Below are 26,723 nucleotides of genomic sequence, written 5' to 3' on the forward strand. Positions count from 1 at the left end.
TCTGCCAAGTCCCTTCAGAAAATATCTTCCATTGTCCAACCCATGATCTGATAGCTTGTTCCATCTAATAGCATTATAGATGTTCCATCTAATAGCATTATTATTATTGTTGTGCAGCATCAAGTCGGAACCAATTCACAGTTGATCATCCAGTAGATTTTCAGAGGTATAATGGCATGGGAGGAGACAGATCATTTCTTTTCCTCATAGTATCTGGTGGATTAAAATAAAGCCATGCACCTTTGGGTTGGCAGAATCACATTTAGTAGTATGCCACCAGCACTCCTTAATGTGCAGGGGTCAGGAATGGGTAAAAACATACTTTATATGTTGGTGTTGTTAAATTGCTGTTAAGTCAAGTACACTTCAAAGCGACCCTATGAATAATAGTCCTGAAGCCTTTCTGTAACTATAATCATTTCTCCAAGGTGATAGAGTTTCCAAAGGCATGTGATTTAGGAAGTGGATGCCACTCCTGCTTCCACACCTGTCTTAAAATAGGAGGTCCACCAAATACCATCCACAATGGGCAGCCATTAGGGCATTTGACACCCCTATGGCACAGGTTTCAGCATCACAGCAAGCACAGATTACATCAGTACAGCAAATTGACAGAAGAGTGCCGTACCACTTAGAAGAATGTTCCTCCGAATTACAATAAAACATACTTTCCACCCCACCCTCAACTAGAAGACGCACGCCCATTTTACAGATTCCTGCCGTGTCACGCAGTCACCAAAATATAGACGAGGGGTTCACGTTAAATCAAGAAGCCTCCAGGATGAAAAAAATGTCTTTTTTATATTTTTAACTACATCTAAAGAACTGTGGCAAAACCACATGTATCTTAAAACAATTGTGGTCTTCAGTAATCCACTTTGTGATGGTTGGAAGCAGTATGGAAAGTATACTTATTTTCTCTTAATTTCTTACGCCAGGGATACATCCTATCTCCATACCTTTTCAACCTGTATGCAGAACAGATTATCCGGGAGGCTGGGCTCTATGAGGAGAAATGTGGGGTCAAGATTGGTGGAAGATCTATCAACAATCTGCGTTATGCAGATGACACAACCCTGCTTGCTGAAACTGAGGAGGACCTGAAGCCATTACTGAAGAGGGTCAAGGACTGCAGCCTCCAATATGGACTGAGGCTCAATGTCAAGAAGACAAAAGATTCTCACTACTGGGACAACTGGCAGCATCAGGATGGATGGTGAAGAGATTGAGATTGCTCACAGCTTTAGTTTGCTTGGCTCCACAGTCAACACTCTTGGCACCAGTAGCCAGGTAATTAAAAGGTGTATTGCCATGGGAAAGGTGGCTGTTAGGGACCTCTCCAAAGTACTGAAAAGCAATGGTGTCTCTCTAGACATTTGATACAGGCCATGGTCTTTGCTATCACTAGTTAAGTATCAGAGAGTTGGACAATGACCAAGGAGGATAGAAGGAGAATTGGTGCCTTTGAGCTGTGGTGCTGGAGAAGAGTATTGAGAGTACCATGGACTGCTAGGAAAACAAACAGATACATCCTGGAAAGGGTTAAACTGGGTGGCTCCTTGGAGGCAAGGATTCTGAGGCTCCGTCTAACATACTTTGGACATGTTATAAGGAGAGACTGGTCCTTGGAGAGGGACATCATGCTTGGGAGGGTGGAGGGACAGCGCAGAAGGGGAAGGCCCTCTATGAGGTGGATTGAGTCAGTGACTGAGGTAATTGGGATGGGAATGTCACAGACAGTGCGACTGGTACAGGACAGAGCAGAGTTTAAGGCTGTTGTAAATAGGGTCGCTATGAGTCGCAAGTGACTCCACGGCACATAACAATAACAACAACAATTTCTTAAATTTTATATTGGTTTGAATACAAAATGTGTATACATTGTGTTTCACACTTTCCTTCTTCCACATTGTGTTTCTATCTTTGAGTTAAAGAATGGAGAAATATAAGCTCTGGTGGCTTAGTGGTAAGGAATTGTGCTGCCAAAGCAGAGGCATGCAGTTTGAAGCCTCTGAAAACCCACTGGATGGTCAGCTATGGGTCGGTTAAAGCCATGAGTTGCAATGCTTAAGGATGCTATGGGCAGAATATTGGACGGTTCAGGAAGCATTAAAAGAAAATGGATTACATTATGCTGAGTGAAATATCTCAGCCACAGAAAGACAAATATTGTGTAATGAAATTGTATAAAACAAGACTGACATGGGGTTTGGGGGGAAACTAAGGAAAGAGGGGATGAATAATGTACATGGCATTGAAACAGATGAGGGAGAGAGCTGTATAAAAAGGAATATATGATTAGGTATTGTCGGTATGACAAGAGTCCAGAATAAGAGCTGCATAGGAAAGTGGTCTGGGGGAGGAGGGAGACTGTATAACAATGAGTAACTTTTTTTTTTTCAAAGAAAAAAGCAAACTGAAGAGGAAGGGGGCAGGGAGTAATATGTGCAACAATGAATGAATAGAAATTCAAGTTCTTTATAAACTTAAAATATCAATATTTTTTTAACAAAAAGGAGATGGAAGGAGTGTATACCAAAAAGAATTGACTGACACAAAAGAATTTCAAGAAACAATATATATTCAAGAGGCAATGGTGATGAAGGAGGAAGTTCAGGCTGCTCTGAAGAACTTGCAAAAAAAATAAAGCCTAAGGAATTGATGGAATACAAACTGATGTATTTCAATAAACAGATGCTGTCTTTTATGTGGTCACTAAGTTGTGCCAAGAAATTTGGAGGATGACTACTTGACCAACTGACTGGAAGAGATCCACATTTATTCCTATTCCAAAAAAAGGGGACCCAAGAGAGTGTGGAAATTATTGACAAACATGCATACACACCCCTATATTTTGTCCTAAAGTCAGAGGAAAAAGACCAGAAATGTATGTCACAGTATGTTTATGTCATTGTTAATTTAGAGGGGTTCCCTCTCATTGCAACTGAGTTGGAATCAATGATAAACTCATAACTGATCCTACATTGGAACCCACTCATAGCTTATCCTACATTGGGTTTTCAGAAGCTGTTAAGAGATTGCCCATCTTTCTACTACGGGGCAGCTGATAGATTTGAACCACCTGCTTTTGGGTTGGCAATGCAGGTCCTTACCCTGTTGGCTACAACAACTCATTCTAACTGGAGAGGTTAGAATGGTCACCACACCCATATATTTAGTGTTCTTCAAATTGTCTATAATAAAAACATGGATTATTTTTACAATCAGACATTTTAAAATGTTCTTGATTTTCAGGCACTGGCTTCGTGGTAAGGAGTTGTGTTGCCGGCCTGTGGGTATACAGTTGGACTATACCATCTGCTCTGAAGGATGAGGGTGGGCAATCTCATCCCATGCGCTTCACCACCTCTGAAAACCCCTTAAGGGTCAGCTGCGAGTCAGCTCCAACTTGATGACATATAACAGCAAAGGCATTACAAAACTGGACTCTATTTTACAATTAATGTGTATACTTAATGAAAAAGTGGGATTTAAAAGGAAATAAGTTAGCAACGTTAAAGCGGCCTTACTGCCTTGTGTGGTGTCAGAGCTGGTGGGCTTGATGACCCGGTTTGCATCTTCATGAAGGGCTCCAAACCAGTCTTTCAGCCGGGACGCCAGATTCCTCAGCTCCTTGTCTGTGCAGGCTGGAGAAAAGGAAATGCAAGAAACAATGAACCTCTGCCCCTGCCCATATTGTGCCCTCATGAGCATAGCCTTGCTCAAAACAAACTCCCCTTTGCACCTTCACTATCATCTCTCACTCTGAAAACACCCCCCAAAAGATGCTGCTATGAAAGGTAAGTAGCATAACAGAGAGGTTTGAGTCCCCAAACAAGAGGCATTATTCAGAGCTTACAATTGAACTGCCTTCTGGCTACTAAAGCTTGTTCTAAGAGTCTCACAGTTGGGCCTCATCCTCCCAGATCCTTCTTGCTAAACCAGATAAAACTCATTGTGTGCGATGGAGCTGATTCTGGTCAACATGTTTACAAAGCAGATTGCTCCATCCTCTTCCTGCAGAACAGCTGGTGGGTTTGAATGGCAACCAAGCACTTAAGCATTGTGCCACCAGGATTTCTTTCACTAACACAAGTTGTAGTGGCCTCACAGTTTGGCAGCATGTTCTAAAGATGGTCACAACTGGACAAAACTTTGCTACTACAGTTGCTCCAGGGATCATATTTCCTAATAAACTCAGGCCAAAAGATTAACACCAGGAATGAACAGTTAATGGTCTTAGGGATAGGCTGCCTAGAACACCATATTCTCAATTTTATTTTTCCCCAAGATACAGATTTGTGAATTTGGCCTATTTTCCTGGCCTTTCTACTTGCAGATTCATTTTTTTCCTTTCCTATTATGTTGTTGTTGTTGTTATGTGCCGTCGAGTCGTTTCCAACTCATAGCGACCCTATGCACAACAGCCCTAAACCCTGCTCTATCCTGCGCCAACCGCACTGCCTCTGACACACCCATCCCGATTACCCCAGTCACCGAATCAGTCCATCTCATAGAGGGTCTTCCCCTCCTGCGCTGTCCCTCCACCCTCCCAAGCATGATGTCCCTCTCCAAGGACCCGTCCCTCCTGGCAACATGTCCAAAGTATGTCAGACGAAGCCCCAGAATCCTTGCCTCCAAGGAGTAGCTTGGTTTAATCCTCTCCAAGATGAATCTGTTTGTTTTCCTGGCAGTCCATGGTACATTCAATACCCTTCTCCAGCACCACAGCTCAAAAGCATCCACTCTCCTTCTGTCCTCCCTAGTCATTGTCCAACTCTCTGATGCATAACAAGCGATTGCAAATACCATGGCCTGTATCAGGCGCACCTTAGTCTCCATAGAGACACTGTTGCTCCTGAGTACCTTAGAGAGGTCCCTAACAGCAGACTTTCCCATCGCGATACACTTTTTGATTTCCTGACTGCTGGTGCCAAGAGGGTTGACTGTGGAGCCGAGCAGACTGAAGCTGTGAACAATCTCAATCTCTTCGGCATCCATCCTGACGCTGCCAATTGGTCCAGTGGCGAGAAAAGAAGATTCCTATTATAGGAAGACAAATTCTTCCTCCACAGAAGAGACCTAGCCATAACCACTCCAGCCCATCATTTAGGGTATGGCAGAGTAAATGGAGCAGCCAAATAGTCCTGCTGAGAACAAGAAATTCCAAAGAGCTGATGGATAGATGGTCAGATAGATGGATGAGAGGTAGTAGGCAAGAAGGGTCACACTATTTGAAGACCTCTTGGAATACTGAGTTTAAAAAGACTTGAGGGGAAGAAACCTCAAAGGAGGAAAAACTACAGCCTTTAGCTGCAATTCCCAGTGGCTTTTCTCTTCATGGTTTATGCTAACTCTGGAGCCTGAAGATCCTGGCCAAAAGCCCAAAGATCTCGTGTGGACCAAGAGGCAAAAAAAACTCACCAATGGATTTGCAGGCTTTTAAAGTCTGAAGGGAGATAAGTTTGAGTGAGATCTGAGCAGTCAGAACAGGGACAAAAAAGTAAATCCCACAATTATGACAGTTCCCAAATATCAAAGCTGCAAGGGGCTATGAAGCCATGAGAAAATCCTACACTATTAAGAGGAGCTCTGATTGTCTTGTCTGAGGAGGCACAGATTAGTGTTCCAAATCTGCCCTCTATGAGCAGCTCGGCAAACACCTCGATTCTCCACTGGAAGCCCTCACATCAGGGATCAAGAGCTTCACATACGGCTACTCCCTTCATACAGACCCCGTCAACTCTGCAAAGCACCCAGTGGATGTACATCCACTTATTATACTTGGATTATGAATGACCCTCATTTTCATAACCAAGGCATGGCTGAATTTTAAAACATAAGCCAGGAAATTGATTTAAGAAATGACTTCACAAACAACGAAGTCAGTCAGTTCTGGAGTCATACCCCTTGGAGATTGAATCTAGTTTTACCTCTGACTTCCTGAGTGAGTGCAAACAAGACACTTAACCTCTCAAAGTCTCATTTTCCACATCTGCAAATACAGATTTACAGTGTAAATCAGAGAGTGTGAACTAAATGCCATGTTCATGTTGTAATATATCATCAAGTTGGAATGAACCCATAGCTGACCCTCCACTGGGTTTATAGAAGTTGCAAATCACAGTGGAGGAGATTATCCCTCACAACATCTGGAGGATTTGAACCACCTGCCTTGGCAGTATAATCTTTACCAACTAGGCCATTAGAGCTCCTTTACCTAAGTGCATGATAGTTACTAAGTGCTCAGTATGTGCCAGCCATGATTTTCATTACATTACCGTAATTATAACTGTCCTCTACAAGTCTAGAATTTTTTTCTTTTTTAGCAAATCACATAAAAATCATAACACTAATAAGTCTAAACAAAACTGGGTATGGTTAGATAGAAAACAGGTGAAAATTGATACTTACACTGTTCAATAAATATTATTATTGGCCACCAGTAACCAGTTAAATTTAATAAGAATGAAACAAAATTGAAAGTTCAATTCCTATGTCATATTAACCACATTCCAAGTGCGTAACAGTCATATCTGACTAGTAAGTTTCATATTAGATAGGAGATATATCTGTATGTCAGAATGTATTCATCATAGTAGAACATTCTATTGGCCAGCACTGGGTGAGGTTAGCTGTCATTTGAGGATCCAACTTTGTGGAGGTTCTTCATAAAGCTATCCTAATATCCAAGGTTGTGTGTCACTCCTTCCCCAATACCTTCGAAAAAGGGCTAAAGAATGAAAAGTCATTAAAGCAAGACCCACATTACCCCACTCATTCCACCTCGGTCCTCTCCAGCCACAAAAAAGTATCTCAAGGTAAGCACTGCCCATTGACAAAAATTGACAAAAGGGAAAATAGTTGATACTGAAGGTCTCAGAAGCAGTCCCCACTAACATGCTATCTTAGTTTCTCAGTGCCGCTAAAACAAAACTACAAGCTTTAATGAACATAAATTTATTTTCAGACAGGTGGGAGGCTGCAAGTCCGAATGTAGGGTGCTGGCTCTAACGGAAGGATTTCTGTCTCATTGCTGGCTCCGGGGGAAGGACCTGGTGTTTTTTAGCTTCTGTGCCTTGGTTCTTCAGTGATCTTCATGTGGCATATGCGCTTCCTTCTCTGTGACTAATATGCCTTTTAATATTTCAAAAGTAAATGGCTTAAGGAACACCCTACACTATATGAAGAAACATTATGAAGAAAGTCCTATTCCCAAGAGGCACCCCAAGTGTAAGCTGTATAACAAATTATTTCACATATTCAACTAATAACACACAAAGACTGGCCCTGACCAAGGGCCTTTGAAGGGATTCAGGGTCACACTTCTGGCTCTTCTGAAAGACTTCACAAGTTTAAGAAGAAACTATGGCCTTTTTTTGTGAGGGGGATGGGACAAAGCACTGCTTTATAGTCAATCTTACATTTGATAATGAAAAATTAATAGCATCTATTTTTTATTATTGCCATGCATATCATCTATTCTGAATGTTCTTTGAGCAGAGAAAATTGCAAAGTCAACTTGCAAAAGAAATGAATCCCCATCTCACACTGCAAAATAAATTACTCATATTTAACTAAACTCTGACAGATGCGTAGGCAATCTTTATCTTTAGAAGAATGATGAATAATTTCTCATGGGCTTCCCAAAGTAAACAGCTTTTGGATAGCTGATAGAATCTGGCCAAGTAATCTTGAAAGACAATGTCTATAACTCTGTAAGAGGTCTAAAACCAGGGAGCCACACATATGGGTGAAAAATGATCCCATATCTGAAATGTGAAATTTTGTTGTTAGGTGCCATTGAGTCAGTTTCAAGTCACTGGGTGCCAAAAAGTTGAGCACAACTCATAGCAAGCTTATGAAAAACAGGTCTAAGCACTGTCCTATAGTGTGCCATATTCACAATCTCTGACACGCTCAAGCATTCTGCGGTAGTCACTGTGTCAATTCACCTGGTTGAGGTTTTCTCTTTTACTGACACTCCACCTTCCCAAATACTATGAAACTCTCTTCAAGGAACAGCCTCTTCTAACAGCATGCTCAAAGTGTGTGAGACAATGGAATTGCCAAATCCTTGCCTCCAAGGAGCCATGGTTTCATACTCTCTAGGACAAATATGTGTGTTCTCTTGGCAGTGCATAGTGTGTGCAATACTCCTCTCCAACACCACAACTCACAGACATTGTCCAGCTCTCTGATGCATAGCATGTAATTATGAAGATCATGGCCTTGATCAGGCACACTTTGGTCTCTAAATTGACATTGTTACCATTCAGCACTCCGAAGAAGTCCCTGACAGCAGCTTTTCCCAGTGCAATTTGTCTTTTGATTTCCTGACTGCTGGTGCCAAGAGTTGATTGTGGATCCAAGCAAGATATAATTATTAACAACCCCAATCAGTTTTCCATCTATCATAATGTTGTCAATTTGTCCAGTGATGAGAATCTTTGTCTTCTTGATTCTGAGCTTCAACCCATATTGAAGACTGAAGCCCTTGATCTTCTGTAGCAAAAGCTTCAAGTCCCACTCAATTTCAGCAAGCAAGGCTGTGTCATCTTAATAATACATGTTGTTGATGAGTCTTCCTCCAGTCCTGATGACATTCCTCCTCACAGAGCTCAGCCTTCTAAATGATATATTGCATGTATAGAATGAAAAGGCGTGGAGAAAGGACACTCCTTTCTTGATTTTGAATCATGTAGTGCTTCTTTACTTTGTTCTGAAGACTGCTTCCTGATACAAGCATAAATTTTGCATTAGAACAATGAAGTGCTCTGGAATTCCCATTCTTCTCACAACTTATTGGGATCCACACAGTCAAAATGCGTTTGCACAGTCAATAAAGCATAATAGACTTTCTTTTGGTATTCTCTGCTTTGAGCCAAGATCCATAAGACATTGGTATTGATGTCCCTAGTGCCACAGATTCTTCTAAACCCACCTTGTATTTCTGGTAGTTCTCTGTAAATGTACTGTAGCAGTCATTTTTGGATAATCTTCAGCATGATTTTGCTTGTGTGTGACATTAGTGATACTGTTTGATTATTTCCACACTTTGTTGGATCATATTTTTTTGGAATGAGAATAAATATGGGTCTCTTTCAGTCAACTGGCCAGGAAGCTGTACTCCAGATTTCTTGGCCCAACCTGGTAGGCACATCCAGCATCAGTTTGTTGAAATATGTCAATTGGTATTCCATTAATTACTGGGGCCTTATTTTTTTGCCAATTTCTTCAAGGCAGTTTGAACTTCCTCCTGCATCACCATTGCCTCTTGATCCTGTGTTGTTTCATGTAATTCTTCTGTGTCAGTCAACTCTTTCTGGTACAGTGACTCTCTGTACTCCTTCCATCTTCTTCCCCCACCCCTTTTTTGATGCTTCTCGGATCATTCAATAGTCTGTCCATAGCATCTTTAAGTACTGCATCTCGAGCTTGACTTGGTTTTTCAGTTCCTTCAGCTTGATAAATGTTGAGCGATTTTATCCCTTTTGGTTTTCTGACTTAGCTCTTTACAACTTTCATTATAATAGTTTCCTTTTTCTTTCTTCCCGTTGCTTTGGTTTTGTGGCTGAACATGCAATCAAGATTCATTAATAATAATGGGAGACTGGAATACAAAAGTTAGGAATAAGAAAGAAGGATCAGTAGTTGGAAAATATGGACTTGTGATGGAAATAAGGCTGGAGATCAAATGACAGGATTTTGTACAATTATTTTTTTCATTGCAATAACTTTCATAAAAAGCACAAATGATGACTACACACATGGATCTCAGCTAAAGGACAGAAAGGAATCAGATTGATTCTCTGGAAAGAACTGTGGAATTGACCATCAACTACTGCTGTGCAAGTTCCAACTGAAGCTATAGAAAATTAAGACAATACACAAGAACCAAAATTGGACCCTGAGTCTATCCCACCTGAATTAAAGAACAATCTCAAGAACAGGTTTGAGACCTTGAACAGTAATAAAGACCAGATAGATGATGAGCTGTGGGAGGATTAAAAAAAAATCATCCATGAAGAATACAAAAGGTCATCACATAGACAAAGGAGCAAGAAAAGATCAAGATGGATGTCAGAAGAGACTCTGAATTTGTACATGTACTATATCCTTTATACAATCATTCATATACATTATATTTTATGTAAGATGACTTTTAAATTCAGGTAGGATACACTCAAGATCATATTTTGGTTCTCATAGATTTTCTTTCATTTTCCTCAGCCTCAATTTGAACTTGCACATGAATAGTCAATGATCAGTTCCAATGTCAGCACTTGGCCTGGTTTTGACCAACAGTACATACAGAATGAAATATCACATGGCTCTGTGCTATCCTCATAGTGCAACCATGCTTCATTGTTCAGCACGATGTCAGTGCATCTAGCTACAGATTTTCCCCTTTTTTGCTGACCTTCCCCTTTACTAAATGTGATGTCTTTCTCAAGGGACTGGTCCCTTCTGATAACATACCCAATGTACATGAGACGAAGTCTCACCATGTTTGCTCCCAAGAATCTTTCTGGCTGTACTTCACCTAAGATAGATCCATTCCTTCTTCTAGTAAAGCAAAGTACATTCCATATTTTTCCACTCCCTTACTCATTATCAAGCTTTCACAATGGAAATACTCATCGTAGTCAAGTTTATTTCCTATTTATATTGACCTTGGAGGACAGAGAAGAACGGTTTTATAGGGTTCTGAAGGATGTAAACCTTTCTAGAAACACTATCACATCTTTATGACAGAGAGAGGCTGGTAAGATTAAACCACTGACCTTTTTATCAATACTTGAGGGCTTAACCACTGTGCCACCAGGTCTCCTTACAATAGAAATAAACTAAAAAGCAAACTCACTGTCACTGAGTCAATTGCAACTTACAGTGACTCTCCATTGCGTGTTTCCAAGGCTGTAAATCAAACAGAAGAATGACTATTTCTCCCAAGTGGTTGGTGGATTTGAACTACTGAAGGTGTGTGACCTTTAGGTTAGCATTTCTACACATTACAGACTACTCATCAGAGCTTTTTACAATGGAAATGGGAAGCACTTAACTAGTGGGCCTAATTTGCTCACTGGGGTCCTCACCAAAGAGGTCCTTGTAAAGAAAAAGTCAGGCAGTATGCCTGGAGCTTGATATATCCAGAGGGAAATAATAGTCAAAGATGACAGCCTGCAGAAAGCTATTTGTTCAGATTTGGTATTTCAGCTACAATAGGGCAGGTTAGCAATGGGAGAAAAATGCTTGCATTTTAAAAGTACCTATCCCTATCAGTGAGAAAACTATAAATCGAGTATTAATCTTCTCACCGCTTGCAGCAAAGGAATTTATGAGGGAGAAAAATCATAAAGCCATACCCACTTGCCATCTGGCACTCTGCGTGGACATACGTAGAGAGAGGTATGTGGAGGCCTCTCCACACCTCCTGGGAGAGAAGCAAGGTGCTCAGGCCATCAGCATTGGGCTCCTCGGGGAGAAGACAGGGCTCTACTGAGAGAGTTTAGTTCCCTCAGGAAAACTCTCTCTTTAGGCATTATCTCAGCCCCTACATTACCTTCTTAACTGAGTGAGTGACGTCAAGTCTTCTTTACTCCTCTCCTTTTTGGTTTTATTCTCTCTCACCCTCCACTTTGACTTTAGTATTTTTTTAAAGGGTTTTTCTTTATTGTGATAAAATATATAGCAAACATTTGCCATTTCAAGCGTGCAGTTCAGCGGCATTATTTATGGACAATCTCCTCCCATGTGATTTACTGCCTCTGAAAACCTGCTGGAGGATCAGCTATGCATCAGTTCATGCACACAACAAGCAACAGGTTTTGCAAAGGAGCCCTGGCAGTGCCGTGATTGAGCCAGGAGCTTCTAATCTAAAAGTAAGCAGTTCAAACCCACCAGCTGCTTCATGGAAGAATGAAGTAGCTTTATAACCCTTGTGTTTCTGTCCTATATGGGCAAAGGGTACAAGTCAGAATTGACTTGACAGCAACAAGTTAAGTTACAAGATCATACATCTATCACCACCATTTAATTCTATACTATTCTGTCTGAAGAAACACTTGTTTCTGACATTCCTTCTCACCAATCCATCCCACTCCCATTCCCATCAAGTTCCTTTCAGTATAAATAATAACCCTCACACCATCTTTTGTCAGCTTAAATTCTGTCTGCAAAATGGCATAATAAAGCTTAGCTCATAGCATCGCTACATGGAATAAGACAATGCCAGTAAAACAGCTCACAGCTACTGTGGCTAGCACAGATTCCATCAATTTTTGTTCCTTCTTCATATTCTGTCTGCATAACATGCTAAAATTTTATTAGCATGCTTTTTATTAAGCTGAGGAGGTACTTTAAAATATAAAGATGAACATTTCTTCTCACTTAGTTTAGAAATGGATCTGCAGAAGTGCTAAAAATGCAGGTTACAATGTGTGTCGTCCTTTTCCCCAAGTTTACAGACTCAGGGATGAACAACTGGGCTGAACCCCACATGCCTGTATTCCTAGCACCTGCCATGAGGTCTGAGATGTAGCATATTTTCAACATAAAAGTACTGAAAGAATGCATGGTTACAAACTATCAAAGCCAAATGGGTATAAAAGGTGAGAGAAAGGATGGGAATTCCAGGTTGTGCATCAGCATGACACTGTGTACAATAGAACAATGAACTCCCTGGCCCTGTACCATCCTCACACTATTTCTTATGTTACACAGTGTGCATACTGGACTGCTCCTTGGATAAATCAGGCTTGCAATTAACAATAACTGATGCTGCCATTACACTGATTTGACTCCTGGTGACCTTATCTGTGTTAAGAGTAGAATTGTGCTCCACAAAGTTTCCCCTGTCTGATTTTTTGGGAAGGGTATTGCCAACCTTTACTTCTGAGATGTCTGTGGGGGGACTGGAACTCCAAGCCCTGCAGTTATCAGCCTATCATGGTAACTGTTTTTTTAAAATTCAGGGACTCCGTAATGGATATGTTTGGTCCATACAGTTGTTGTTCAGAGGTGGTGAATCACATGGGAAGAGCTTGCCCATCATTCTCCTATGGAGAAGCTGGTGGTTTTGAGCTTTTGGGATTAGAACACAGCTTCTTCCCATTAGGCCACCAGAGCTTCATAGATGAGGTTGAAAAAAATTGAAAGACGAGGCCCTTCCATGTAGAGGAAGTTCCTCCACTGAGGCAGACTAGGTAGCTCACTGAACTTTATGGGATGGAGACAGGCAGCATAGGATGCTCTTCATTCACTTTGGTGTGAGAGTAGAGGTCCTTCAGAAGGACTGTGTACAGTCCTGTGTTTCTGTCCTGCCTCCAGAAGCATGTGTCACATGTGCAACCACTGGGCCTTTATTAAAATGTAGTGTCTGTGCACATTACTGCAAAATGTAAAAACAGACAGCTCTTTCTCTCAAGAAAGCACAGTGATTGCGCAGAGAGGGCCCAGGTAATTTGGTGTTCTCCCAGTAGATTTTGTGTGTGTGTGTGTGTGTGTGTGTGTGTGTTTGGAAAATATGAAAATACAATCAGCAAGAGAAAGTAAGCCACATACAACCACGGATGGTCTGTCACCCTGGAAAAGAATTTTATTTTCTATCTAGGTACGCTGCCCAACCCTTGTCCCCAGCGTGGAGCTTTAAGTGGACTTAGACTGGACAAGATTTGAATGTAGAGAGGGTCCATACAGAGCCTAGAGTACAACATGAGCAACCCAGCTGTTGGGAAGGAAGAAGGTGCAACGTTGCCAATATTGCAGTACAGCCAAGCTATGACAGGTTATATGGAGTTACGAGGCTGCTGGGCAGTGCTAGCACGTGTGAACTGAACGGTTGGTGTTTCAAGCCAAGCCAGTAGCACCTCAGAAGAAACGTCTTGGAATGTACTTTTACTTCTGAAAAATGAGCCATTAAAAATCTTGATAGACATGAGCTGGCTTGCTTGTGTTTTTTTTTTTTCTTTAACTCATTGACTCAATGGTTTGTTGTTTTTGTTTTTAATGGTTATAATTTTTGGTGTTGTTGGTGATGGTGTGGTTATGTGAGTCAAGGAGAAGACTGATCTACTTAATAAGTATTTGTTATGGGGCAGTTAGATAGCTTAGGAAGTAGCTATTAGGAAGTAGCTATTAGAAAGTGCTAGAAATCTGTCTCTGAACTGAGTGCTGGCAGTCTGACACCCTGGCCCTGTCTTGACCTTGTAAAGTCTCCTCAGCAAAGCTAAGGTTAGTGATGAGCTGGACAGAAGGTTCTAAAATGGTTTTACAATGAGAAAGCATGGATCATCTAGATCATCTGAAGTTCTTTAATGAGTGTACCCAAGGATTAGAACTGGCTTTCTAAGCTTGTCTCAACTTACTGATGACTGTACTGTTAACTGGCACTGTAAACACGACTTTCAGAGGTGTCAGACAGGAAAAGGGAAGCCATGTGAACAATACTTCAAAACTTTAAAAAAAAACAACAACAACACAAAACCCCAGCAAACTAAAAATTCCAATGACATAAAGACTGATAGTAGGGGCAGGAGACAAATTCTGTGCAGAACAAGACCATACAAAGGATGAAAGAGAAAGTCTATGGGAGTATCTGAGCACCTGCTAAGTATTCTCAACTGAAGTCACATTTGACCATTCAGTTGAAGAGGTTTATAAGCAGCAAGTTTGATATGCAAACATTGTAGGCATCTGCACATTTCTCCTAAGAAACCAATTACCAGCATATCCCTATAACTCTGGACAGTTTTTAGCTAAAAGGAAAAAGCAAAATTTTCCACCTGCCTCTCAACTCGGCCTCCTTCTCTAGCCCTAGCCTCACCAATGCTTAGCTCAGGGCGCTGGCAGGAGCTAATATGAAAACAATCAGAATTTAATTTAAACTTTAGTGCCTCCAATGGTAATTAAGGAGTTGGACCAAACTAGCGTTCTCTCTGTGTGAGCGGGCCAGGAGGCCTCTCAGTCATGGAGACCTGGTGCTGGCCCTTTCAAACTAATCTCCTTCAGCCCTCATAGGTGTTGTTGTGAATAATTACTTAATCAGAGCAGCGCTGGATCAATGCACTCAGAGTGTTTGCAATTAGCAACTCCGGTAAAAGGTCCAGCTGAGCCTTCTTTAGGACAGATATTAGACGCTGACTAGAGCTTCCCAAGGCCTGGATTCTTAAATGCAAGGACACCTTCCCTCTACCACTGCCATCTCATGCTGCTGCGCTCTCACTCCCTAGGGAACACTGGGCACACCTCTGCCTCCAAGCCGGGGCGTTAGCCTCCCCCTCACTACCAGTGCCCGGTCCCTCATGTCAGTGCCTATCTGGCACACTGCAGGTGCCCAGCTTTGGATAGATGTTCAGGAAAGCTGAAGAGGGGACACTGCACTCCAGGGGAACTTAAAGGAGCGGGAAATGAGCTGGTCTGTGATCCCCTTAGGAGCGTGGGTTGTAATAAAACAGAACTTAAGTAGGTGAAAGGGTTGATTCTGCTTAGCACAGTTTTAGGAGCAATAATTAGAATCATTCTACTTTGAAAGGATGCTGGGGAAGCAGGAGAGAGTAACGATGCCCTAGAGTCAGGCTGAGCTGAGCTCGGATCCCAGGTTGGTGGCCTGTTCATGATGCTGTAGATGGCTCCCTTTCCAAGCTCTAGTTTCCTCATCTGCAGAATGAAGACAATGGAACTAACGGATACAATTATGGTGAGGAGTAAAACGTATTTAAGTGTTCAGCACAAGGTCTGGTGTGGTCAGACCTCAGTACTGTTGGCTAGGCTATTATCTGTGGTTGTAGACACAGGGCAGGCATAGTGATCCACCACACAGAAAAGTCCTGCAATCAAGATCAAGCATGTGTACTGTCCAGTGAGATAATGCTATCCTCTCCCATTTTTCAGAGGAGGCTAGGTGACATTTTCATGGTGCTACAGATGGTACACAGCAAAACTGAGATTCCAACCTAAGCCTCTGGAACTTCAGTTCATTGCCCCAAAGTGCACCCGCTCCTCACAGTCCTGATGGAAGACACTAACAAACTCTCCCCCAAAACAACTGCCAAACACTGGTGGGTACAAGGGTTAGTCCTACACCCTGCCTGAGAATTCAGGTCGTCAGCAATAAGATTAAGAGTTCAGTGTCTCAGGTTAGATCATCTTGGGTTTGAGACTCAGTGTACAAAGTGCTGATTTTTTTAGATAAGCCTCTGTGCTTCTCTAAGCCTATAGTTCTTCATCCGTAAAATGGGAATAATGATAGGACCTACCCATGAGATTGTGGTGAGGATTTAACTAACACTCAAAGAACAAGAGGCATGGAATTTGAGGAGCTGGTAGTACTTATTCTTGAGAGGCTAATAGATAATAAGCTCCCAGCTGTAAGTAGTGCTTGTGGCAGAAAACATAATTGGGGTTTAGTGAAGGGATTTTTAAAAGCCATATACAAGGTGAATACCCATTTCTAATCAGAACTCATCTAACAGAGATCTCATCTAAGTGACATCTTCTCAAATTAAATGTACCAATACGTATTATTACATGTAATTCCAGATTTTTACTTCTCAGTGCCTAAAACATCAATATATATGCATGTTCTCTTCTCCTTAGGGAACACATGGCTTTTTGTAAAAATAGGTACAATCAAAGGAATTAGGGCCCCATTATTCAGGAGCTTGCTAATAAAGTCCTTCTTAAGAAGCAATCTTTGGAAGAGCTTAAAATACTGACATTAAACTTGGAGGAAGATGAGTAAAACTAATTAATGGTACAAGCTACAAGCAAAGACGGATAAATTTCCCTATTAAACCTATTAAGACTATTCTTGGTAACCTGATTTGAGAAGACTTTAATGTTTCCCTTAATTCTAATGATAATCCTTCATCTGGAAAAGAAATGCATTTACAACTTGCACATTTGTAAATGCGCATTAGTGGAGTAACGCTTATTTTCCCTCTGAATAATCTAGAGCAGGGAGGTGGGATAAATAAGCGTTTAAAAATGTCTGATAAAATCCTCAGCCATCTCCACACTTCTGTATAAAAATATTATTAATTCTTTAAAACACTGGTCAGAAACTCCAGCTCTAGTTTTGATTGTATTTCCTAAACAAACAAAACCAAACCTAATGCCATTGTATTGATTCTGAGTCACCAGCACCTTCTAAGACAGGGTAGAACTGTCCCATAAGGTTCCTAAGGTTATAAAATTTTATGCAAACAGACTGCCACATTGTTCTCTCTGAACAACTGGCAGGTTTGAACCACTGACTCTTTGGTAAGGAGCCTGGTGCTTTCACCAGTTACCAGGGTTTCCTGGTTCCTAACCAGAGAGTAAACATTCCCCTATGTGAGAGGCCTGAAGTAGGTAAGACATGATTGTAGAAGAAGCAGATTTACTAACTTGGCCAGACTTTTCTGATCCTCAGTCTGGGAAAATGACAACAGCTGTTTTCATTTAAAATCCTCATTAGCACAAACTCAAGATAAGAAGTGGCAAACAAGACCAAAGTAAGCTCAATTCAAAAGATCTATGGGTGAATACGGTCTTGGGGAAAGGGCTAGCTTTGTGATGGTTGATCCTTATAATGGTCATCCCACCACAGAGAATTCTGGTCTTTGGTCCTGTTTGTTTCTGATGCCACGAATTTTCAGAAAGTCAGTTTGCATTTTGTTAATGGATGAGTGCTGACTACAGCTAGCAATCAGGGAAGGCTTCCAGGAGAACGCAGGACTTGAGCTGAGGCTCTCGGCAAGGAGGCTTAGACAGGGAGAGTACATGCAAAGCAGGTGTCAGAAATAATGAGGAAATAAATCTGCAGTGTTTGATGGTGAAAGCAGATTCCTGCTTATGGTCTCCTGCTCCCAACTAATAGATTCTAATTTATGTTGACCTGATGTGTTTCAGAGTCTCCATAGGGTTTACAGTGTCTGTGATTCTATGGGAACTAGTTGGTTAAGGCTTCCATCATAGGTGCCACTGTGTGATTTTTTTACTTCTAGCCTGTAGGTTAGTGTCTGAGATCAAACCCAGGGGCCTTTAATTAAACATACTGTTTACACTGTCATTACAGTACAATTAATTCTTATTCTAAGTTAGTTACATATACATACAAACAAATGTAACATGTGTATGTGTCATCAAGTGCTCTTAAGTCAATTTTAATATATAGCAACCCAGGAGTGGCATCCACTTCCTAAACAACATGCCTCTGGATATTCTATGAGTTTTGATAAAATGTCGATAGTTGCAGAGGGGCTCTGGGCCTTTTGTTTATAGTGTTGCTATGAGTCGTGGTCTACTCGAAGGTAATCAACAGCAACAACAATGTACAACAGAAGGAAACACTCCCCAGTCTTGCACCACCTTCATAATCATTGCTATGTTTGAGCTCCTTGTTGTACTTGCTGAGCCAATCAGTTTTGTTGAGGGACTTCCTCTTTTGCACTGACCTATTTTACCACACTTTATGTCTTTCTCTAAGGACTTGTCCTTCCAATAACATTTCCAAAATATCTGAGATGAAGTTCAGTTATTCATCCTCCTAATATTCTGGTTGGACTTCTTCCAACCCAGCTTTGTTCATTATTCTGGCAGTTTGTGGTATATTTCATATTCTCTTCCAACAGCATAATTTAGAAGAATCAGTTCTTCTTCAGGTTTCCTTATTTACTGTCCAGTTTTCAATGAATAAGACATTAAGATGCCATTGGAAATGTCATGGCTTGGGTGTTTTGAAGCAGATTTGTCCAATGCAATGCATCCTTTGGTTTCTCAATGCTGTTTCCTTGTGTTGGCTGTAGATCAGAGTAAAATTAAATCCTGGACAACTTCAATCTTTTCTCCAGTTATCGTGATTCTGCACACAGATTCAGTTGTGAGAAATGTCGTTTTCATTATTATCTTAAGGTATAATTCATACTGAAGGCTGTGCTCTTTGATCTTCAGTCAATGAAGATTTCAAGTCCACTCTAAAATTTGCAAGTAAGGCTGTGTTATCTGCATATTACAGATCCCTAAAGAATATATTCTTTAAATCCTGATGCTACATATATTCCTTAAATCCTGATGCTGCAGAGTCCAGCTAATCAAGTACAGATTAAAGGATATACAGGTGAAAGGACAGAAACGTGATTCACACTTTTCCTGATTTTAAACTGCCTCTTGGTCACTGTTTTTTAATGATCTTCAGCAGTATTTTGCTTGCAAATTGTATTAATGATATTGTTCAATAGTTTCCACATTCTGTTGGATCACCTTTCTTGGGAACAGAAACAAATATGGACTTCTTTCAATTCATTGGCCAGACAGCTGTTCTCTAAATTTCCTGGCATAGACTGATGAGTGCATCCAGGGATGCATCTATTAACTAAAACAAGTCGATTGGTATTTCATCCATTTCAGGGGCCTTGTTTTTTTGCCATGGCTTTAATGCAGCTTCCACTTTCTCCTTCATTACCATTGGCTCCTGCTCATAAGGTACTTCCTTAAATTTTTCAGTCCGTTCTTTTCGGTACACTGATTCTGTGTATTCCCTCCATCTTCTTTTGATATTTTCTGGATGAGTCAATGTATTGTTGATAGCTTGTCTTTCAATATTACAACTTGAGGCTTAAATTTGTTTTTCAGTTTTATCAGCTTGAGAAATGCAAAGTGAGTTCCTCCCTTTTTATTATCCAGTTCCAAGTCTCTGCACATTCTGTTATAATACTTTGTTTTGTCTTCTTGAGGTACATTTTGAAATCTTTCGTTCAACTCTTTTATTTTGTTATGTTTCCATTTTTTTTTTTTGGCTTCTTGATGCTCTAGTGCAATTTTTAGAGTCTCTTCTGACATCCATTATTTTTTTTACTTTCTGATCTTTTGTTTTCTAAATGGATGACATTCTTGATATCATCTCATAACTCATATGATTTTTGGTGACTGGCATTCAATGCTTCAAATCTTTTAAGATGATCTTGAAATTCAGAATAGAAACAAGATCATATTTTGGTTCTCATGGACTGATTTTTCTTCAGCCTCAATTTCAACTTGCACATGATTAAATGATGGTCTCACCCATAGTCTGCCCCTGGCCTAGTTTTGACTGCCAATATCAAACTTCTTCAATGATTTCTTACACACATGTAGTCATTCTGATTCCTATGCAGCCCATTAGGTGAGGTCTATGTGTAAAGTCACCATTTGTGTCTTTTAAAAAATGTATTTGCAATGTATAAATGATTGAAAATATAAAATTAGACCATTTTATTTCCAGCTTCATTTCTATCATCAAGCTCATATTTTCCAACTAGTATTTCCTTCTTAACTATTTCCCACTTTTACAATCAAGTCATCAACTATCATTAATGTATCTTTTCTCCCCCTCTGACCAAACATTAATGTGTCTTGCTTGTGTGTTCAGTCACTTTCAGGCTGCAAGATATGGTAAAAATTCCCAATTTCTTCCTCTTTGGCTCTAGATATAGGAATGTATATTTGATTAGTGGGTCTTCCTTTTATGTATATGGATAATATCCTATTACTCACAACATTGTAATTCAGGATACAACTTGAATCTGAAGTTTAGAATACAAATGCAACACATTTTTCTGCATAGTATTCCATATGATTATCTGATTCAAAGTGGCCAAAGCTAGTCCATCTCATCTCTTTAATGCCTAGTATGTCAATTTTCATGTTTCATTTAATTTTTTACAATTTATAGTTTTTCAACCTTCAAGCCACATAAATTCCATGTCCAAGTATCAAACTATGTTTATCATTATTTTTCTTCATTTCAACTGACTTCCAGTGTGGACTCTACCTCTACACTATTGTAACTATCCGCATTTCTCTACTGTTTATAACAAGTTGTGACTGACGCTGAGAAGAATGGGAATCCCAGAGCATTTAACTGTGCTCATGTGAAACCTATACCTAGACCAGCAGGCTGTTGTGTGAACAGAGCAAGGGAACACTACATGATTTAAAATTAAGAAGGGAGTAGATCAAGGTTATATTCTCAGGGATTGGAAATAAATGCAGAGAACCATGAGTTCACTTTAACTTTTCTTTACTACTCCTCTATATCTTTCATTTGGAGTAGAGGTGGCTTATAGGCATGGGATAACTGGAAAGATGACAGAACCATATCTTTCTTGTAATAAAAGTCTACAGCATCTGTGAGGAAAATGAGTGGAGGGTGGGGCTGAGTTTAACAATCCCCATATCAAATTGAGGCCCAATTAGAATCGTCCTGGAATGCCTGAACTATGTTTCTGGTGGGCAAATTGAGGAAAGATCAGGATAAATAAAGCAGAAACAAAAGAAAATTGCCTTTTGAAATCTCAGAGACTATGTCTGATTGTCCCTAATCCTGTCAATTTGAGTGTCCACACACTCCTCTTATTATTTCAGGTCAAGCAACTTTTAATCTTAGCACCCTGGAAGCCTTGGACACAGATGTTAGTGACTTAGCATGAAAAGCAGTTGGCATGCAAGACCAAGTTGGCTCATGGGATCTTGCTAGGCTCAGAAATGACCTTAGGACTGGCACAGAGATGAAATATTCACAATAAGTACTTATTTTAGTAATATTCTTGTATTTGATCAAAACTGTCTGTTTAGAGATACAATACCTAACATGAAAGCCTAAAATTTCTAGTGATTTGTATATTTCCCACCTGAATACCAAATGCTGACAGAATGCTAGCAGTAACACTAATGGGAAAAAAATCACAAATTTTGTTCTCTATAAAACTAGGAGAGATAGAATCTACATGCTTTCAAAGCACAGCAGAAGCCACCCAGAGGAAAGTTAAAAGTCCAGTGGGACAGTGAAATGAACAACTATTTATATGCGAAAAAATACATATTTGTATGTGTGTGTATATATAAATCTCACAATAACAACAAAAAGAAAACTTTATTGTTGTCAAGTTGGAACTGACGCATAGCTAATCCTCCAGCATGTTTCAAAGCCTATAAATTGTATGAGAGGACATTATCCACCCTTCTCCTGCATAGCAGCTGTTATATTTAAATGCCTTTTGGGCTAGCAAAGCAACTCCTTAACTGGTAGGCCACACACAAGTGAGTTCCCTAAATATATATGTATGTTGTTTTATGTGTCATTGAGTCACCTGAGACTCACAGTGACCCTATGAACAACAGCCCTAAACCCTGCTCTATCGTGTGCCAATCTTATTGTGTCTGACACATTTATCCCCATTACCCCAGTCAATTAATCAATCCAGCTCATTGAGGGTCTTCCCTTCTTGTGCTGTCCCTCCACCTTCCCAAACTTGACATCCCTCTCCAAGAACTGGTCCCTCTTCGCAACATGTCCAAAGTATGTCAGATGACGTTTCAGAAACCTGGCCTCCAAGGAGCAGCCTGGTTTCACTCTCTAGGATGAACCTGTTTGCTCTCTTAACAGTTCATGGTATATTCAATACTCTTCTCCAGTACCACAGCTCAAAGATATCAATTCTCCTCTATCACCCCTAGTGGTTGTCCAGCTCTCTGATGCATAGCAAGTAACTGTGAAGACTATGGCCTGGATTAGGTGCACCTTAGTCTCCAGAATGACATCGTCACTCTTCAGTACTTTGGAGAGGTCTCTGACAGCAGACTTTCCCAATACAATTCATCTTTTAATTTCCTGGTTGCAGGTACTAAGAATGTTGATTGTGGAACCAAGCAAACTAAATCTAGTAACAATCTGAATCTCTTCACAATCTTTTATTATATTGCCATTAGGCCCAGTGGTAAAAATCTTTGTTTTATTTATATATGTGTGTGTGTGTGTGTGTGTGTGTGTGTATGTGCATATGTATATGCATATGTTGTTAAATGCCACTGAGTCATAGATGACTCATAGAGACCCTATGAACAAAAGACCTGAGCACTTATATAACTTTCTTCATTTCTCCAAGTTCATATTTTCTGGAGGCAAGCTATATTGGAAGTGGATACCACTCCTGCTTCCAAGCTTTTTTTACTCTGGGAGCTCCAACAAATACTGCCCACCATGGATAACCATTATAGCATATGACACATTAGTGTCACAGTGTTTAGCATCACCACAACCACGAGTAAATTTCTATAGGTAAAAGCTCACAAAGACCAAAATTTCCCGTTCAAAAACTAAGAGATCATGTTGCTCTTTGATTGTTGTACATTAAACTCACAGCTGACCCCCCACAAGGTTTTCAGAGGTAGTAAATCACATGAGAGGAGACTGTCCATCCTTCTCTCATCCTCCCTTCCTGTGTATTCCAGCTGTGTACCCTTGGGATTGCAGCTCAGGATCCTAGGTTTTTACCACTAGGCCACCAGAACCCCCTCATGATCCTTATGTTCCTCATGATCAAGAATCATGAAGTAAAGAGCAGTGCATGCATTAAGCAAAGTTGTCCAAGAAGAAAAAAATCCAAACAAACAAAAAAATCCAAGGACAGGCATAGACTGAAGTAAACTAAGGATAGCAGGTCCCAGGCCATTATCCTTTCTGAGGACAAGGAGCTTACTCCATGGTGCAACTTGGTCATTACAATAGAACTCAGAGGGTAAGCATTGCTGAAGATAGAAGTCCTCTTAGAGTTTCTTTGTTTTATGGAAACATGAAAATAGAACAACTTAGAAGAGCCGTATGAGCAGGACACTATCTATATCTGGTGAATCATTGAAGCTCAGGGTTTTTGGAATGTAAATTAGGCAAAGACAGCCTAGTTACTGTTCCATTAACAGTAATGACTGCAATAATTTTTAGTTGGCCAGAGTAGGAAAAAACATATAATACCTTCCTTTAACAATAAAAATAACAACACAAAATGAGCTAGTATGCTAATTTAAAAAAACCCAAATATTTTTTTAAATGGATAAACTAGTAGCTGGACTCACAAAAGAATACTTAGCAATAAAATGCAGAAGGTAAAAATATGGTTTAAATACATATCATGAATTGAAATGGAGCAATCACCTTTGTAAAGAAGATAATAAAGCAGCATACAGGAACTGAGACAATGGGTGAAAATAAGGATAAGAAGACATGTAACCATTAGAATCAAAGCCAGGAACCAGTTGGGCAATATCTATGACAGTCAAAAAGAGTTGTATCAGAGATTTTTATGTCTGTCTGATTATCTTCAATGAATTGTGTTACTGTAACAGAAATACCACAAGTATATGGCTTTAATAAACAGAAATGTATTCTCTCACAATATGAGAAGCCAGAACGCTTATTTCAGAGCACTAGCTATGGGTAGTTCTTTCTTACTCTGAAGGGACATTTTTGTCTTCTTTGAACACCTATGGGCTCTTTATTTCTTGGAGATCTCCAGGGCTCTTAACATCAATTTTTTCCTTGGGTCTATGAGGTTCTGAGCAAAGGGCCCTGGACACATTCCCTTTCTTGCCCTTCTTTCTAGTTGGTAGTAGTGAATCCCTGATTTCTGTTCAATTGTTTAATCCTTTTAGTCTCTCAAAATGGATTAAGGCAAAACGTAATCCTATAGATTGTATAGTCCTTCATTAACATTACTGCCTCTAGTGGGTCTCATATCAAAGGCTTACAGAATCCTACAGGGCCTTCACAAGAAAAAGTCTGATAACAAAATTACAAAATAAGCAAAAGACATGGAAAGAATTTTCAGAGGAAGCTATTCAGATGCTCAGAAGACACATGAAGAAATGCTCAAAATCACTGGCAATAAGAGAGATGCAAATCAAAAACACAATGAGATACCATCTCACTCCAGTTGCAGTGGCAAAGTTTAATAGCACAGCAAGTAATAAATGTTGGAGAGGATGTGACAAGATAGGAACTCTTGTATATTGTGGTGGGATTATAAAATGGTACAACCACTCTGGAAAGGAGTTTGGCATTTCCTCAGAAAACTGAACACAGAAATTCCATATGGCCCAGCTATTCCACTGCTTGGAATATACCTAGAGAGAAGGAGAACTGAGGCACAAACAGAGACTTGTACAGCATTACTCACTGTCACATGAACATAGAAATATCCCAAATGTCAAAGTACAGATTTTGTAAATCACTATTTAACTTGGGAGGCACTGGAGAGCATTATGTTAAGTGAACTAAGTCTCATAAGGACAAATACTGTATAATACCATTATTGTAGAATGTGTATGTGGATCTAGGGGTGTGGGGGGGTGGGAGCTGAGGGGTGAGGATAGGCAGAGAGTGGTGTGATGAATCACAGGTTCACACAATTTGATGGGTGGAGGGAGGGGTGGTAAAGGAAATGGTAAAGATCCACTGTGAAAAACAATGTATGTGAACTTTTAAGTAAACTGTTGTTGTTGTTATGTGTCATCGACTCGCTTGTGACTCATAGCGACCCTATGTACAACTGCCCTAAACTCTGCTCTGTCCTATGCCAATCTCACCATCTCCGATAAACCCATCCCAATTGCCCCAGTCACTGAATCAATGCACCTCATAGAGGGCCTTCCTCTCCTGCACCATCCCTCCACCCTACCAAGCATGATGTCCCTCTCCAAGGACCTGTCCCTCCTCACAACATGTCCAAAGTATGTCAGATGTAGCCTCAGAATCCTTACTTCCAGGGAGCCACTCAGTTGACCCTTTCCAGGATGAATCTGTTTGTTTTCTTAGCAGTCCATGGTACTCTCAATACTCTTCTCCAGCACCACAACTCAAAGGCATCAATTCTCCTACTATCCTCATTAGTCACTGTCCAGCACTCTGATGCATAACAAGTGATTGCTAAGACCATGGCCTGTATCAGATGAACCTTAGTCTCCAGAGAGACACCATTGCTCTTCAGTACTTTGGAGAGGTCCCTAACAGCAGACTTTTACACCGCAATACATCTTTTAATTTCCTGGCTACTGGTGCAGAGAGTGTTGACTGTGGAGCCAAGCAAACTAAAGCTGTGAACAATCTCAATCTCTTCACCATCCATCCTGATGCTGCCAATTGGACCAGTGGTGAGAATCTTTGTCTTCTTGATATTGAGCCTCAATCCATATTGGAGGCTGCAGTCCTTGACCCTCTGCAGCAAGCACTTCAGATCCTCCTCAGTTTCAGCAAGCAGGGTTGTGTCATCTGCATATCGCAGATTGTTGATAAATCGTCCACCAGTCTTGACCCCACACACATTCCTCCTCATAGAGCCCAGCATCCCGGAGAATCTGTTCTGCATACAGGTTGAAAAGGTATGGAGACAGGACACATCTCTGGCGCACGCCCTTCCCAATTTTGCTCTGCTCCGACAACTGCCTCTTGGTCTAAGTATAGGTTTCTCATTAGCACGATCAAGTGTTCTGGGATTCCCATTTTTCTCAGAGTCAGCCACAGTTTGTTATGATCCACACAGTCAAACGCCTTTGCATAGTCAATGAAACACAGAAATACATTCCTCTGGTATTCCCTGCTTTCAGCCAAGATCCATCTAACATCAGCAACAATATCCCTAGTACCACGACCCCTTCTAAACCCAGCCTGGACTTCTGGCAGTTCTCTGCTGATGTGCTGTTCCAGTCGTTTTTGGATAATCTTCAGTACAATCTTGCTTGTATGTGAAATTAGTGAGATTGTTCTATAGTCACCACACTCTGTTGGGTCACCCTTCTTTGGGATGGGAACATATAGATCTCTTCCAATCAGTTGGCCAAGTGGTTAAGTAAACTAGTATAATATAAAAATTTATATAACTTCCTCTAATCCTATCTAAAACCTTAACATATTAGAGGTCAGGATTTAT

General features: G+C 40.5%; 1 protein-coding gene across 2 annotated transcripts in view; it reads right to left on the reverse strand.

Annotated features, from left to right (window-relative positions):
• Positions 1-26,723, reverse strand: part of SPOCK1 (sparc/osteonectin, cwcv and kazal-like domains proteoglycan (testican) 1) — an 867,883-nt gene that overhangs the window by 22,974 nt on the left and 818,186 nt on the right. For both annotated transcript variants that reach the window (XM_006899493.1, XM_006899494.1), the window contains one exon: positions 3,531-3,647. In XM_006899493.1, coding sequence (XP_006899555.1) covers positions 3,531-3,647 — 117 coding nt within the window. The remainder of the gene's footprint in view (positions 1-3,530; positions 3,648-26,723) is intronic.

Source organism: Elephantulus edwardii, unplaced genomic scaffold, assembly GCF_000299155.1.
Source record: "Elephantulus edwardii isolate Elephantulus edwardi_28Jun2011 unplaced genomic scaffold, EleEdw1.0 scaffold00259, whole genome shotgun sequence".
NCBI classification, from domain to species: domain Eukaryota; kingdom Metazoa; phylum Chordata; class Mammalia; order Macroscelidea; family Macroscelididae; genus Elephantulus; species Elephantulus edwardii.